Source organism: Equus przewalskii, chromosome 14 (genome assembly GCF_037783145.1).
Source record: "Equus przewalskii isolate Varuska chromosome 14, EquPr2, whole genome shotgun sequence".
NCBI classification, from domain to species: domain Eukaryota; kingdom Metazoa; phylum Chordata; class Mammalia; order Perissodactyla; family Equidae; genus Equus; species Equus przewalskii.
Genome location: NC_091844.1, coordinates 39,178,363 through 39,196,011, shown reverse-complemented (window position 1 = coordinate 39,196,011; position 17,649 = coordinate 39,178,363). Strand labels below are relative to the sequence as shown.

Below are 17,649 nucleotides of genomic sequence, written 5' to 3'. Positions count from 1 at the left end.
CTAGCTCAATAATAAGCAATTCATTAATTGAATCATTATATACTGAACACCTAGGTACCAAGCAATAAGAATGTAATAAAGACATTTTCTGATCCCTGACACCATTAAGCTTGTATCTTGAGGGACAGAGCAAAGAGTGAGGAAAACAATGACAGCTGAGTGTTATAAATGTTATGGGGGTGGGGGGTGCCCACAGCAGCACCAAATAGAAAACAGAAACATTTTTCTGGCCTAAAGCAAAATGATAAAAACCAGAGCAATGTAGTAAATTTTCTATTACATAAATTTAGATTTATTAAAATGTTCTATTATGAGGTTCATCTCCCTTGCTCTTTTTTTTATTAAAATGTATTTTAATTAAATGTTTTCTCAAAATGTCTTTACCTGGCTAATTATTCTCTCTGTGTCTTTTGCTCACTGAAATTTTATTCCTCTGTGGTCCACTGGTACAGGTTACACGAAGGGAACAAACAGCAAGAGACCTCTAACCCAGTCGATTCGTCAGGGATTTTCCTAGCCAAGTTCTTTAGACAAAAGGTTTAAATTGAAAATGCTATTACCCTAAGAGAATACCAGAAAATTAACACAGGACTATAGACAAGAACCTGAAAGCACATAAAAGAAATGCCAGATTGGAAAAAATGTAGAAAACTTATTTTGGCTTGCTCTTTGCACAGCAAAACTGTCCTTCCTCTAAAATACACCAAGCACTGTCATTTGTGTGAATGAGCGTGTCCAAAGGGCCCAATCCGATCATTATTCCCTTCTTTTAGCACATGCAGCATTCATTCTGTATAACCTAATTTAATGGTCATACATTATTTCTTTTTTACATAAATGTTTTATCTTCCCACCTGTAACACTTAGATGTAGGGATATATTCAGATAGTCCTAATGCCTAATAGTGCTTTGTACAAAGCAGATGCACAATATATGTCCCAGGTTAGTAAATATATATGCTAAGGAAATTGGATAAAGAGTAGCTAACAAGTGCAGATGACAGCTTTAAAGGTTGACTATTAAAGACAAAAGGAAGATACAATATTTTGAAGACTATACTAATTTATGTCCAACACCAAAGTTACTTAAAGATGAAGGAAAGTTAACATTCAGAAATGCTAGTCTATTTCATGAAATACAAAATTCTAAGATTGGAGAAGCCCCGGGGCCAAGTGGTTAAGTTCCCACACCCAGCTTTGGTGGCCTGGGGTTTTGCCTGTTCAGATCCTGAGCAGACCTAGCACTGCTCATCGAGCCAAGCTGAGGCGGCGTCCCATACAGCAGAACTAGGAGACATACAACCTGAATACACAACTATGTACTGAGGGGCTTTGGGGAGAAGAAAAAAAAGATTGGCAACAGACGTTAGCTGAGGGCTAATCGTAAAAAAAAGACTGGAGAAGCCTCCCAGGATTGACGATGTTAAAAAGAATTATAAAATTAATACAGTACGGAACTTGTTTTCCAATGTTTTATAAATAAGATCACCTTAAACAAAAACACAAATCATTAAAGGCATCATGCAAAGCTGCTGTTGCATGTCTAAATCGAGAGTTCACTAGCATTCTCTGGAAGCCACCTTACATGCTGCTCTTCTAATAATGAGCCTCTGCCAGACCCTAGAAGTAAAACACTTTTTCCTCCATGTAATGACTCCACTGACAATGGCAACCATATGTGGGTGACAGAGTAACTTCAGGTATGCTGAAGTTAAAGTTTACACCCCAATTAATCTTATCACTAGTATTGAGGGGAAATGAAGGCGGAAAGGTGATTCTGACAGATTTTTTTTAAATAAATATTTCTTGCAGAGAAAGAAGTATCTCACCACCAACACAGAATAGGAACACATGAATAAAACAGAATTCTCCTAGGTCAGTCAGAATAATCACCATCGTTCCCCTCCAGTTTTTTCAAAGATGACAGATTTTCACAAGTAAACAGTCTTGTGCCCCCTGGAACATGTGTATATTTGATACTTACATACAAGTAGATGGGAGCTATTGTGACTTTATGATAAAAACCAAAACATACCATTTCCATTCATGTAGAAAGCTAAAAATGTCAAATCCTCAGGCAGACCTTTCACCTCTAATTTTTTCAGTAACAAATACAACCATGACTGACAAGCAAGTCAATTTAAAATTATCAAATTTAATTTTAAAGTTGGAAAAGACATTGGAGGATCACCTACTACAATCTTTCTGTGTAAGAAGCAGAGGTCTAGGTGTTTAGAAACAAGAGAGAGACTTAAATTATACTAAAGTAAAATGGCACTGAAGTAAAAAATTAAACATTTATGTTGGTATGGCAAGCCACAGCCAAAGTTAAATTTGAGTCTCAAAGCACACGTAAAAAACAATAGTAAAGGAACAAGGACTGCATTTAAAGTCTCTAAAGAGCAGTGATGAAGTATGGATGACCTATTTGGGCCACACAGTCAAATGTACCTATTAATTTGAGGTCACAGAACCTGATCTAAAATGGTTCCAACCCAGGGGTCAGCCCCGTGGAGGAGTGGTTAAGTCCACACGCTCTGTTTCAGCCGCCCAGGGTTTTGCCAGTTCGAATCCTGGGTGCGCACATGGCACTGCTCATCAGGCCATGCTGAGGCAGCATTCCACATGCCACAACTAGAAGGACCCACAACTGAAAATACTCAACTATGTACTGGGGGTATTTGGGAGAAAAAGGAAAAATAAAAAAATGAAATCTTTAAAATGGTTCCAACCCAAAATAAAACATTTAAAAAAATAGGAACCTCTTTTCGAGGCACTATTTCTTCCTACACTATCATTCTTAATCTATGGTTTATGGCTTATTAAGGATATTGACATTAAAAATTGTGTTATTCATCTCTAAATGTGCTAGAAACATGTCAAGATTTAAATCAGACTACCTGAGTAAACATGGGTCACTATCCCACCATAAAGATGACATAGGAAAGCAGGTGCAAGACAACATCTTAAAGATCAATAGCCAAACAAAGGGAACATATTTTAATAGAAGAAAATGCCACAAGAGGTAGTATACTCCCCCATTATAAAGTCCAGACTTCTTTTTATATTTTTCAGAGATTAAACAAGTGTTATAAAGTAGGTTATAAAGGCAGTATATGAAAAATGGAAGTAACTGCATCAAAGAATTCCAGGAGACTAACCTTGCCCCAGGTTCCTCAAACTATGACTACTTTTCCTGAGACAGTACAAAGGGAAAGGTTAAATAGTAACACTAGGCATCACTACACCTTCATTTTCTCATCTTTCCTTACAAATCAACCTCTTACAAGGTATGCCCAGAATTGCAAAAGGTAAACCTTATGACTTTTAGAACTTGGTTCTTCCTTTGCTCTGTTAAATTTCGGGTTATTCCATGTGTTACAATATTCATTATTTATTGGTTACTGTAGAGTGAACTTAAAACAATGTACAAGAGCATATATTCAAATTTCATTCATCTCAGACATGGCCCAGATTAACTATGAATTGATACAGATTTGTCACCACAATTATTTATTGTAAGTTTAACTGGTCTGGTCTCCTTCTCCACCCCCAAATATAAACAGAAACTGCTCTGCCACATGATGAAAGCTGTGATTGCCATTAAAGCACAGAAACAACTAAAAATTCAATACACCTCCTCCAATACTCAACTATAATAAAAATGCCAGGAATAATAATATTCTGAATTTATAATTCTTTAAAACATTTTCCTACCTTCACACTGGTTCCTCGGAAGAATCTTCCACCTTGTTTTTATCACATTTTCCAAAATTTGTAGTCCATAATACTGAAAATTGGAGAACAGAAGCATGTGAATATATTGCTGTAAGACTGGCAACTTTCAGGATCACAAATGGACAGACATTCACACATTTACATCTAAAGTTTCAAAAACATTATGCTACCAAGTTTAATTACATATATTAAACAAGGATCTATTCACCCATATACTGAGTTTTCATGCATTTTCCTCATTTTGTTTACTACTCTATTTAACGTCCTGCTGTTTATACATGCTCACACCAGGAGGAAGAACCAAATAAAAAGCCCTTTAACAGCCAAATGGGCTTATGTGTAGAAGGAAAAGTAGCAGCCAGATATGAATTCACAGCATAAATGACTGCTCATAGGCTCACGTACTTTAACACGACCAGGCTCCTAAGAATTTAGCAGCTTGGATGCGCTCAAGCTTCCTACCATCCTCTAGGAGTTGTAAGCTCTTGGCCAAGTATTAAAGTATTGTCACAGATACTTTCTATATAAACTGTTTACAAACATCACTGGTGTGTTACTTAAGGAGCAGCAAGACAGCCCACGGGTTTAATTTTAAATTTTAACCCCACCCTTATAGTTGCTATTTCTACTAATTTAAAGATAAACTTTTGTGCACAGTCAAAAAAATACACAAATGCATGTTGCAATCTGTATCTACCTTTCAGGTATTCCTTCCTAAATATAAAAGTTATAAGTTAAAATGCAAGAAAGTTAATAAATATAGATACCACTTTCAAGCCATTTTGTCCCTCCTGCTGATTACTCACTCTAAATAGTCAACAATGTTTATAACAATTTATACTACTACAGGAGTTACTATGCAAAATTATTACCATGACCAATTAGTGTGGATAGACAGGAGGAAGAAAAGGGACAAAATTGTTGTGGTATGTTTCAACTGGTTGAATTAGGGAAGAGTTGGCTACAATACCTGAAAGGTAAACTCATTTATGTATAGACATATAACCTCAGATTGCAAGTTTTGGCTGAGAATAAGAGTTCATCTTTAAAATGGTTAGTCATCACACAATAAATATAGGAGCATTAGTATTTCAACCAAAGGGATCATGTGAATGCTCATGTTATCCAAAGCACAATATAGACTGTCCCAAACTACATTGTGCTCAAACAGTAAATGTTTTTGCTGTTTTCTTCATTTAATATTTTACACTTTTCAGGGAAATTTTGCCATTTTAACTCAAATCCTACATTTGCAGAACATTCCTTAAAAAGACTTCCAAAACAAAGACAAGGCCAAAGCAAAATTCTGAAATTACAAATTTGATGCCATTAAAAGATTTCATAATCAGCAGTAAATAGAGAAGCTTTCGAGAAGCTATTCTATTCATTTACACCTCTTTATAGGTCTAGGTCTCAGGAAAATATAAATAAGCAAAACAACCCTAAGTTTCTGATGGACTGAAATTCTAAATTAACTTTAAAAAACATACTACCCTAAAGAAAAAAGACATACTACCCTAAAAACTTTTATTTACATTACTTTTATAGGTATGAAATCAGACTGTCAGAAAGTTTTAGTAAGTCAAAACAATGTACTTCCTACTACATGAAATATAACCTCTTGCTAATTTTCAAAGACCTTAAAAAAACCAAGAAACAAAATCTACCATAAACATACCAGTAAAAAGTAATAATCTTAATGATAACTTTACTGTATTTAGCCAATGTGTTTTAAACTTTTTAACTGAAGGATATTCCCCTCTGCTTTCGTTACATTCATTTAATTTACTTCTTCCTTTATGTTCAACACTTTTGTTAGCTAAATTATCTATTTACTAAGCTGTAGTCCTTTCTCTAATTCTAAAAAGGTAGCATAAACCTGCTGAAGATATAATTCATATTTTCGTCCTTCTGCCAACTGGGTTGAGGCAGGAAGCGCAATAAAAGTTTTTCCCAAGTTAGGTCAAAGGAATACATAGATCACCATCAAAATTTCCTAAAACTCAATCCTCCCCTAAACATTAAGACTCTACATACAAAGAGAATTCACATTTCCTTGAAAAAGAGTATTTTGATTAAAAAAATCTAAAGTCAAATTTGAGGGCCAAGGAAAAATGTCTACTTTGGAAATATCCATAAATAATCCAAACATCATTCTAAAGAATTACACTTTTGCTTTACATCTCAGAACTTGAGAAATCCACTGCTGAGTTATGAAGATGAGGGACAGATAACAGCAAAGACTAAATGAAAAAATAAATGCATGAAATGATCCCTATGGTAGAAATGTCTACTGAGCCCTTAGAAATACTTATTTTATGCATTGAATTCCCCTTTCCCCTCCCACCGCCCATGAAACAAAAACAATTGATGAACAGAATTCAGTTAAAGGGAATCAAAAGGGTAGACCTTGTGGAGGCCTGCCGTCAAAGCCTAGCTGTGTCAGTTGCACAGGAAGACACCCCTTTTCTTCCTATTACAAGCAATCAACATAATGGAACATTATGATTAATATCAGGTAGTGTTAACATCTTTAAAGAAAAAAAAATGATTGCATAAAAGCCAAATGTCATAGTGCATAAATTTAGCACCAAATCATTTGTAATTTATGTAAATTGAAGAATTCTTTACCTGTTGCTTTCTTTCTGTTCCTCTAATCATCTCATTTTTCACAAGACAAATTTGAGTTTTTAAAAATACTGTTGATAAATCAACTTAAACATTAGTAATGTCTGTCAGTATAAAAAGCAAAATTTACCAGGCAAGCAAACAGGCAAACACTGTTATGTTACTTAAGGTTAGCACTTTGAGGAAGTTCCGGACTGTATTTTTGCCCTAAAATTTACAAGATGTCAAAACTAATTAATATTTAAAAACTGTTAATTAACACAGTCTGATTTCAGAAACAGATGTGAACATGGCTATTTTCTGTTTTAACACAATGTATACCAAGTGGAAACCTTGTGTGTATTAAACAGAACGCCATGCATGGTATTTTATTACTTTAAGGCAGTTTAAAGAGAAGTGTGAATCATCAAGCCTAAAACAGTCAAAACACATTTTGATCAACCCTTCTGTTCAAACTTAAGAAAAAAGGACCCGAATGATAACATTTTCAATTGCAAATAAAAACTGCGTGCTGCCCCATTAAAAACATTGGTACCACGGAATAGGGTTTTACACTACCCACAAAACTTGGTGTTGGAGGTGCCTAGCCTGTATTATATTGATTACTTGCCCAAAATAATTCCTCTGATGTTATGTTTCATCTCTGAATAACATTCAGAATTTATGCTTAGATCTGTATACATATTCTAAAAAGAAAAAAAACACAACAAAAAAGCCACCTTGCATACTAGTCCCAATTACAAAACTTCATTCAGAATTCTTAGGACTATTTGCAAGAAATAATTCTATGTTTAAGACTAAATTTTGAAATAAGTTAACAATATTAAATGATTTGAGATAACAAATGCTAATACTAAAAATGAGATACCTTCCTCAAAGTTTATGACTGGAAGAAAAGAAGAAATAATGGATTTTAAAACCACCACTCGCTTACTTTCGTGTTCATATTCTGTGAAAATTCCAAAATTGTGTCGACTCTTGTCCACGCATCAGGATGCTCCTTTAAATGTGTCAGTACTTCTTGAGCCATTCTTTGCTAAAATATTACACAAAAACAACTTTAAGTTCACTTGTTCTTTTGAATCATCCATCCAAATGGTAGTGAGCAAGAGCACAAATCCTAATAAGACAGTGATTCTATCAACTTTCAGAAACACTCAAGAAATACTTACTCCTTATAGAAATAAAAATGTGTCGATTATACAAGGGAGAATATTTTCTCCTTTGAAACAGAACAGCTTTTCTTTTTGCAATCTGCTTTATTCGGTATTCTCAAAACTGAACTTAAATTCAACCAATGCTACGAAAGAAAGATCTACTCTGACATAAACGAGTTCTCAGTACTTACAATCAACCAACAGCAACATATAAAATTCACATCTACTTAGATAACCTATGTAATGGTATACTCCACTTTACAGGAGTCACCAAGATATGTCTATAACAAACTTCATCTCTAAAAATACATTTCATGGGAAGACTGATAAAAACTAGGTCTAAATAAGACTACAAATCTCAAGTATCTCTAAGACACAGCCACGCGCCACAAAATGACATTTCAGTCAAGGACTAGCCACATATACCTCAGTGGTCTCTTAAGATTAGTACTGTATGGCCTAGATGTGTAGCAGGCTATACCATCCAGGTGTGGGTAAGTACACTCTATGATGTTCAGATACCAACAAAATGACCTAACAATGTATTTCTCAGAATGTACCCCCCTTATTAAACAATGCATGACTATACATATAAAACATTAAGACCCTTAGATCTTTTTACAATAGTCTCTTAGATTTATTGTAAACACCTTTTTTCCCATTCTCCAAAAGCCCTCGAATTTCATATGTTAAATCCTAGCTTTTGGAAAATTTTCTTTTGCTTTCATATTTTAAAATGCAAATTAATACTTATTAATATTAAACCTAGGCAGCTATCATCTAGAATCAATAAATGTTAAAATTTTGTTGTACTTAGCTGTTGTCTGTTTAAACATAAAAGACCTGTAACTTATGGAAGTCACCTTTATACCTTTTCTCCAGTGCGATTTCCTTCCTTTGTCCTTTCTTTAATCACTTTCAAGAATTTGGTGTCTTTTCCTGTCCATTTTCACAGCATATGTACGAATTTCATAAACGATGTAGTTATGTGGTTACTAAATTTTATATAAATGATATACTATAAAAATCCTTCTGCAATTTGTTCTTTCCAATTGACAGTTTTAAAGATCTAGCCATGCTTACATTATGTATCTAGTTTCTTCATTTTAACCATGATAGTTTTTTATATGATAGGAATACCACATTTTACCAAAGGCTGTTAATTCTACTGATGTTTTTCAAGAAGCAACAGCTTAATCTTTTTCACCTTTGAAGACTGTTTTGTAGCTCAACTGGAGTGGTTCTAATTATCTTTTATCTATTTTGGTCACATGTTGCAAGCAAAAACCAAAGTCTGACGGTTTTAAAATTTGCCAAATGCCCTTCTGTTGGACTAATTTACTTGACCAAGGATTTAATTCTATGGGCTTATAACAAGAAATCATCAAACAGGGGGGAGAGAAGCATTCTTCTTTCAGCCATCTCTGCCACAGACACCTCATAATCTTCAACTTGGCTTTTATTCCAATTTACAAAAAAAAGAAAAAAAAAAAAACCATATTCCTATTTTGGCTTTGATGGAAAGAATTCTCTTCCTTGGGTAGCAGATATATCATCACACTCATGATTGTTCCCATTAATCAAACAGCAGTGTACACTGCCTAATGTTTAAAAGAAAACTTTGAGAAATATACACGCACTAAGTTAGGTAGCGGCTCTCTGCACCCTGACACCACCACGAGACCCAACACAGACCCTGAAAGAAAAAAATCAGTTGCCTGGGTTCCACCCTGAAAGTCTGGGGTTTATTAGAAATAGAGTGTGAGCTTTTAAAATACAATTATACATATTTGTGATTTGATCTCATTAAGAGACTGATAGCTTTAGGTCATAACTGTGTTACAAAATAACTGATAAAAGAGAGAATAGTAATGTGAGTTATCCAGGGCCAAAATACATTTTTGCAGTGTTTTGATTCGCTCCCTGAGGATATCTAACTACATATTCATTTCTAACTAGATAGAGACTTGCACACAAAATAGTAACAAATATCAAGAGGATAAGCTTATATCAAAGAATCATGCCTAGTAAAAGTTATCTGGTCAAGATACTGTATTGTCAGATCTTTTGAAGTGAGGAGCATTCTACACATAATTGAATACTTCCTACACCATCACCACCCATTTCAATTGCTGCATAAATCATGTTCTTTCTTTTTAGTTGTAATTTTGCTCTCTCAAGTTATGCCTAGTATTTACATCCTAGTCTTTATTTTGTCCTAAGCCCACTATCCTTACATAATATTCTTTTATTAACTTAAAACTCCCAGGAGGAGTTAAAAAAGACACAAAAGGAAACTAAAGAGAGAAAATCTGGCATCTCCCTGTGTTACTAACTGAACGGTGAAAGTATTTTAGTTGCTAAGCAATAGATTAAAAGAGTTCAAGACACTTAACACAATATTGGAGAAAACATCCAACTCTTCCGTATCTTTTCTTTCCTGGCTGCCTACTTGGCTAAAAACAGAAAAATGCTTATAACAAAAGGTAGTGCTAATGTTACAGTGCTAAATATCCTACTATACTACCCATCTAAGCAAAAGTTCTATCTACAGATTAAAGCCACCCTTCTAATGTCTTCCTCTCGAAAGTTATGCAGGCCTTATAAAAGTTAGGTTACCTACAGTTGAGTTTAAAAGTTTAATTAGCATAATGTCTAGTTGTCATTTTTAGCACATTTTAGCACATCTCATAATATTTTGAGACTGGCCAAAAAAGGGAGAAGCCCTTATTTTAAAACAATGAGTTTATATCACATATGCTAAATCTTCATTATACTTTCAAAAGTACTGTTTAAACATAACGTCTTCTAAGTATGGGGCACCACCAATAGGTGCTTTACAAAGGTCCTCACTGATCCTCCATCTTTTGGAAGGAAGGTAACACTGTTGATGAGACTCTACAGCAATGACTAGAAAACTTACTGGAATAAAATTAAAACATCTAACACTAAAAACATGTTTTCCACTACAGCTTTCTACTTCTTTTTATTCAAAATAAGACCCCCAAAGAGGTGCTATATGAAAAATAGACTTGGGGCTGGCCTGGTGGCGCAGTGGTTAAGTTCGCACGTTCTGGTTCCTGGTGGCCCAGGGTTCACCGGTTTGGATCCCAGGTGCGGACATGGCACGGCTTGGCACGCCATGTTGTGGTAGGCGTCCCATATATAAAAAAAGTAGAGGAAGATGGGCACGGATGTTAGCTCAGGGCTAATCTTCCTCAAAAAGAAAGAAAAGAGAAAAATAGACTAAACTAGAAGTTTAAAGACATGGCTTTCAGAAAAGGGACTCTTAACCGACTTGAAGCTCTAGGCCTCAGTTTTCTTATCTATAACAAAAACCAGCTTACTAAGTATCTTTATGCAACTGATTTGTCACATGAGCAATCTAACTGGACAAACTTCTAGTGTTCAGCAGTTAATTTTGCCTGTATAGATAGAAAACATAAACTTTTCTAAATCCATTTTTATTAAAAAGTCACATTTAAATCATTAAATCTCAATACTGTGAAACATTACTAACAGCAGCATTACTATAACATATTCTTTGTGATTAAAGTAACTGCTGCTTCTCAGTTATATGCCTAGAAGAACACTGGTCTGTCCCCATTTACTCATCATACTTAGATTTTGTGAGCCAGGTTGAAAAAAGGAAAAAAATGATTAAATAGCAGTAGTCGCTGAATGATGTCATAAAATCCAACACCCATCTTCCTAAGGGCTACAGACTTGGGCTTCAAATATATTCAAAGTTGAGCCCAATCTTAATTCATGCATTTCAACCTTACTTTCATACATTCTTCCAAAAGCAGCTGCTTTCTATACATTCATGTTGGAATGAAATGAAGCTTAAAGTTCCATGTTGAATGACTAGCATGAGGAAACTACAAGATATGTATAATAAATATGGATGGAATAACTTTTTCAGGAATGCATTTGGAGACAAGAATGCTGATCAAAAGGCTCTAAGAGTATAAAATTGAACTAACAAGCTTATAAAATCACTGCAAACTAATTTTTTCCACTCATACAACTTTCAGGGCCCTTTTTCCTTTAAAATTTTCTCTTTATTATAGTTAAATCAATAATGTTTAATTTCAGAAGGGAATGGAAATACTTATGCACACGCTAATATTTGTACATCATGCTTCCTGGAGTATCTATGAAACATACTATATCCACCTTTCAGTTTTCCAAAAATATGATAGCACTCAGGGTTTAAATATCAAATAAAAATTAAGATCTTGAAGAAATAACTAACTTGATATGTACTAGCTGAACATTATTTTCCAGGAACCTAAATATTTTGGCAACAATATTGTACTAATAGATATCTGTCACATCACCTTAAAAGAATTTTCTAATCCAACAATGGAAACTTACTCATTAAAAACTCTTTAGGCAATTAACTCTGCAGAGTCAAGATTCAAGACTGCCAGTTTCCTTTAACATATACAATTTTAAAATTTACAAACATTCCTGTCTCATCTATCTTTCAACTGGATGTTGGAAAAAAAACCCTCAAAACCTTAAACTGATCAAAACATGGATTATGTGTAAGATAATTCCCCACATTTACTGTGCCACTTTTACAAGTGCTAAAATTCAAATGTAAAAATGCTTGGTGCTGTTGGATTTTTGAAACAAGTTTATACCTGTGAACTATTTCTGTAATTTAAATGTTCCAAAAATAGAAGAATTATATTAATGCCAAAAATATTAAATATATATAAGGTACATAGAACCTTTAACATCTACAAAATACTTAATACACTGGGCTCTACCTTTTATTAAATGGGGTAAAGGTTTCTTAAGAAGGACAAAACAAGTATAATAACAACATTCCAAAACACCCCACTCCATGTCAAAATACAATGTAATTTTCTTTCTCCAGACCACTTCACATTAGAGTTAATATATAATTCCAATTAAACACAAACTATGGAATACTTTTTAAAAATGTGATAATTTAAAATTTTATTCTAAACCCAACAACTTTGTTACACTGCAATAATGCTATAAAGTTTTAATCGGCTACTTTACCTGGGCTCCTTCTCCATGGTATAAGCAATTCACCACATTGTCTAAAAGGTTGATATCCAGTTTTTGGCTGAAATCGAGCAGCTGACGAGCTGCATGGTCTGCTAACATTGTCATAATTGCTGGCATAGATTACTGAAAATAAAGAAAAAAAATTTAAGATGCCTATGAAGTTTTGATATTATCAATCAAAAACTTTGTACCTAAGTTATTTTACTTCAACCATGTTCTTACAAATAATTTTAATCAGTATTTTAGAGACTTTACCTAAACAAGTGAGATAGTTAAAAGCAAATAAAAGCTTAAGTTACCTGGCTACTCCATAAGTGTATTAGTTATTAGGGTCCATTCAATTCTACTAGTGTTTATTTTTAGACCCCAGAAAAATCTTAAACAGTTACCCTAACCTGTTTTTAAAATGAATCTATTAATAGGAATGTGTGGCGCTAAAAATTGACATAGTCCAGTCTTGACTCAAATTTTTAAGTACAGATGAAGTTCAAGTGGATGTTCCCCCCTCCTAAGTAGGGCCTTCTAGTTCAGTAAAAGCTCACTTTCCCCTATCTTGTGTTACCTTAATTTTAAGACATGCTGAAAAGGTAGGAAGATGCTAAAAACTAAATGTGGTATACAAGTTTTCCCACGGTAAATATAGCAATGATTAGCAGGAACCACAAGTCTAAGAAATCTAATACCCATAACCTCTACAGAACTTAAGTTTCTACACTCAATTATACCATCTGTGTTTACTTCTTTCAATCCCAATGAATTTGGAGATTAAAATTAGAAGTGTACAAATTCCTTGAATATATATGGTCTGGAAAAAAAATTTCATGGTAATATGTCAAACAAAATTTTTTTTAATTTCCAGGTATTTGTTGGCAAGATAAAAAGCTGTAACAGCTTGCCAACTATTTTCCAAACAAAAACAAATTCTATCATAACATAAAAATGAGCTTCTTCACCTCAAATAAGGTACTGGGTAAAACCTACTGGTTCATGCGCAATGTTACCCTTTTAGGAGGATTCTACTCTAAAGTGCTGGCACACATCCACATTTTTGTTGCCCAGCATTATAAAAATCTTTCCTTTGCTTTTTCTTCATGCCAGTGCCTCTCAAGTCTGACGGGCTAAATCAGTACTCCTTAACCTTTTTTGGGTCAAGATGCCGTACCATGAGAGGAAAACGATAGCTCTTGGCCAATTAATAAAACTCACAATTTTGTACACAATTACAGAGGACTCAGGACACCCTGAAAGCCACGCATGAAACTTCAGGTTAAGAACCCCTGATTTACTGTATTTAGACCCAACCAGGTGGGACAGTCATCTCCACTTCTCTCCCTCTTAAAAACCTTCCAAGATCAGGAAATGGGTGGCTAATGTAATTACATGATGTTTGGACAAAATAGCTTGATAGGAAAAAGGTATTATTTCTTGGCCATTTTATAGCAGTCTAAAAATATAAACAATAATGGCAGCAACTTCAACTCAATGTTTTACTTAATGATAATGTCAATCACAACAAATTAACTTCTTAAAGATGAGTCAGTTAATTTTTTTGTATGTATAATGTGAAAATTGAGAAACAAATAGTTTAAGGATTTTTATTCTTCTCAAGTCTTTTGATCCATTGTCTGTAAAACTGATGAGATTTCAAAATTTTTATAGCAGTTATTAAACGTGTTTTTAATACAGCATAGGTGACATACACAAAAATCTGTGATCTAAATACTAATATAAAAAAGAAAATATATACTACATTAATAAACCGGTAAATTTCCCCCCTTCAAGTACCATACAATCTTAAAAATTGAGGCTGAAAAGCAATGTGCACAAAGCACCAAGATTACGTATCAAAAGTTTTAGATTTTGGGGGTGAGAAGGGGTGTTAAAAATTGAACGAACTTTTCTATTTAGCCCTAGCGTAATTCAATAGTCAAAACAAAAAAATTAAGTGACTCTGGAAAGTTTCATTTTCAAGTATATGGTCCTTAAAGGGTTCTTCGAGCTAAATTCTCATGAAAAACCAGGTTTAGAATAGAAGCTTGTGTTAATACAGAAGTTTGCCATCCTGAGAACTAGCGGCTATCTTCGAAATGACCAACCTATTCTTGAACCGTACGTAGTACAGAAATGGCGGCTTTCTGGTCAACGCCAAGCACATTTAGTCCCCCAAATCAACGAGCTTCCAAAACATTCTTTCCACTAACAGCAGTGCCCCACACGCTTAAGATACACAATCAGGCAGATAGCAAACAGCCATAGCGACAGAGGTGAAACCACAAACGCTTTCTTTTCTCCTTGGGACACTCAATCCTAAAATCTACTCACTGGATAGCATATACAAGGGATTATCCAGCAATGTGGTGACTCTACAAGTGATTACCAAAATACCTTCACTGCCACTTCAGAGTGAATAGGCAGCCAGCCACTTCTAGTTCCCACCCCCAAACCAGAACATCATAACCGCTGCTTAAATGATAACTACATAGTAGGTCAAAAAACAAGTCGCTACAAGGAGAGAGACTGCTATTTAGGTGTGTGGGCAACTGCCTGCTTCATTCAGTAGAAACACACCTCGCTAAGGCCCGCCCTCCCCTCGCTTCCCACCCGAACCGATTTGCAGCACTTCTAACTATAGCACACAGGAGCACGCACTCACCCCGCCCATACTCGGAGGAGGCATTTAGAGCAGGCGCCTGAAGTTCACCGCCCCATTCTCTATGCAGCATGGCCTCTGCGTGATCACAGGAGGTCCGGGCTGGGCAAATCTTTAAAGCTTCCTCTACTACACCACTTCCTCTCACCCACCCCAAACTCGAGAGACATCGGAATGAAGGAGAATCAGGGCATCGTCCGCTATACAATGCCAGCAGTAAATAATTCGATCACTTAACACACTCAAGCCCCCGAAAACAAACTACAGCACGGAACCCCACGTGCACATCCCTGAAAAATCAACTAACCTTTCCTACTTCTAATTTTACTCTGCCCCAAACCAGAAAGACTCCGAGTTTCCTTGCAGGAGGAGCAGGGACTCGGCCGCCCCTCCCTCCTCCGATCCCAGGCTCTCCACCGAGGGGCCACGTGATGCAGGCGGACGTTTCAATGCTGCTGCACTAAATATTTCTGGAAACTTCCACTCCTAATAATTTACAGAGATGTTCCTGAAATCACCCCAACTTCTCCCCAGCCCCTGGGGCTGGGGAAGCCCTTCCACCGCCGCGCGGGGCCCCACTTCACTATCACGCTCCTCGTCTTCCTCCACCGCCACCCGCACACGCGAATGACCCAGCAAGCGCTCCCCTCCCGCGGCCGCCTCCCCGCCTCCATCCCCCAGCGGCAGAAGCGGCTCCATTCAATCGCAGGCTCGGCTGTGGGCCCGCCGCCGCCTCCCGGGCTCGCCTCCCGCGGCCGCCGCCGCCGCGCCCCACGCCGGCCTCCTCCCGCCCGGCCGCGCCGCCGCCCGACCCTCGGCCCCGAAGACACAGTCGACTTACCCAGAGATTGAACCAACTGCTTCTTCCTTCCTTGGCGGGGGATTAGGACGAGGGAAGGTGGGGAGGGGGGAGAGGGGAGGAAATCAAGGTGGGTCTCACAGTTTTCCCACCTTAAAAAAGGAAATTTAAAAAACCAAGAGGATAAGGGCAAAAAAAAAAAGCTCAACAATATTTACTATTTCAGGGACACCTCCCCCCGACACACACACCCACCCGCCCGCCCCAAAAGAAGGGGAATTAATCTGTGGAATAAGTGCTCCCGCCTGGCTGGGGAGTAAGGGAAGGGGGAGGGGAACGGGGTCAAGTCCCAAAGATTCAGCCCCAGGGGGACCCTCCAGCCACAGGCGGCAGCAGGAGCGGCAGGAGTAGGGGTTGTAGAGTCCACACGGTCGGGAGACGCTCTGCTGCCAGTTGCAGTCCGACTCCCCCTACCAAAATACGGCTCCCTCTCTCACGCGGCTCCGGCGCTGGGCCCCCCCACCCAGGCTCGCCTAAACTTTCCCCCCTTCTCCTGCTTCTCAGCGACTGGTGGCTCCCCCCTCCCCCTCTGGGTGGTTGCACGGACTGCAGCAGCAAAGACTGGAACAGGCACCGCCGCCGGGGCTGTAGCTACTGTTGCTCTTGCTGATGCTGTAGCTCCCGCTGCTCCTGCCGCGGCCGCTGCAGCCGCTTCTCCCCCTCCTCCTAGTGCCTCAAACTCGGAACCGGTTGAAACCGGTTCAGACTGGGAGATTCCATCTCGGTTGAGTTTTCAGCCCATGGCGCCGCGGAGCGTTTGGAACCTGGGCCTCCGCCCCCAGCCCGTTCGCCCATTGGCCGGTTCCAGCCACAGCCGCGCCATCAGCCTACCTCTTATTGGCCAGATGGCCCGTCAGTCCCATCTCAAGGCTCCACACGAGCCCGCCGCTTCGGCCCCCGCCTCTTTCCAGCAGCGATTTGCCCGCAGAGTGGGGGAGGGGAAGTGGGGCGGGTCAAAAAGGAGCGAGGAGGGGGGTGGTGGAGGAGGAGGTGGGACGAAGAGCAGAGCAGAGCAGAGAAGGGAGCGAGGAGAAGCCGCGCGGAGGATTGGTTCGAGCGAACTGTCAATCAACCGAAGCCCGCCCTCGACTTCCCGTCCCCTCCCGCCGCTCCCCCTCCCAGTGCTTAGCCCGCAGGCCCGGCCATTCCGGCCCGCTCATAGGCTGGGCGCCTTTGGTGACGGAGAGGGTGGGGCGCCGCTCGTGAGCTGGTGGTGGCGCGAGTTTGAGCGCGGCGCGCGGCGGCTTCCCTCGGCTTCCTCCGACCCGGGCTGGCCCGCCCCCGCGGGCTCCCGCCAACCTGCGGGGCCTGAGCCCGCCGGGATCGGGACCCGCCCCTCGGATGGGGGCCGCGCCTCGAAGAGGGAGGGCACACCCAGTTGTTTTTTCACCGGAGCGGGGAGGGAAGAAGGAGTGGAAAGAGCACACCGGAGGCTAGCTGTAGGCCCTGGACCGCTCTAATCCTTTTTAAAGGGCTGTGTTTGGGGCCAGGGAGTTGAGTGTGAGAACCATGAGAGAAGTTAGGGTGAGGTGTGGGGCGTGCGCTCTTGGCGTCTCGTGATCTTCTCAG

At 38.4% G+C, this 17,649-nt stretch overlaps 1 protein-coding gene across 6 annotated transcripts in view; it reads right to left on the bottom strand.

The window, feature by feature from the left end:
* The window catches only part of XPO1 (exportin 1), a 42,448-nt gene extending 25,187 nt beyond the window's left edge, over window positions 1-17,261 (bottom strand). The window contains exons 1-5 of one of the 6 annotated variants that reach the window (XM_070572613.1): window positions 16,063-16,854; window positions 12,563-12,694; window positions 7,300-7,401; window positions 6,147-6,210; window positions 3,717-3,789 (exon numbers count right to left, since the gene is read on the bottom strand). Coding sequence is in view for 4 of the 6 variants with exons in the window: in XM_070572611.1 (XP_070428712.1) it covers window positions 3,717-3,789; window positions 7,300-7,401; window positions 12,563-12,688 (301 nt within the window). In the remaining 2 variants the exon portion in view is untranslated. Of the gene's footprint in view, window positions 1-3,716; window positions 3,790-6,146; window positions 6,211-6,368; window positions 7,402-12,562; window positions 12,695-15,224; window positions 15,847-16,062; window positions 16,881-16,911 lie in introns of those variants that run through there. The other 5 variants (XM_070572614.1, XM_070572611.1, XM_070572609.1 and 2 more) reach the window with 5 other exon arrangements.
* Window positions 17,262-17,649: the final 388 nt, after the last annotated feature.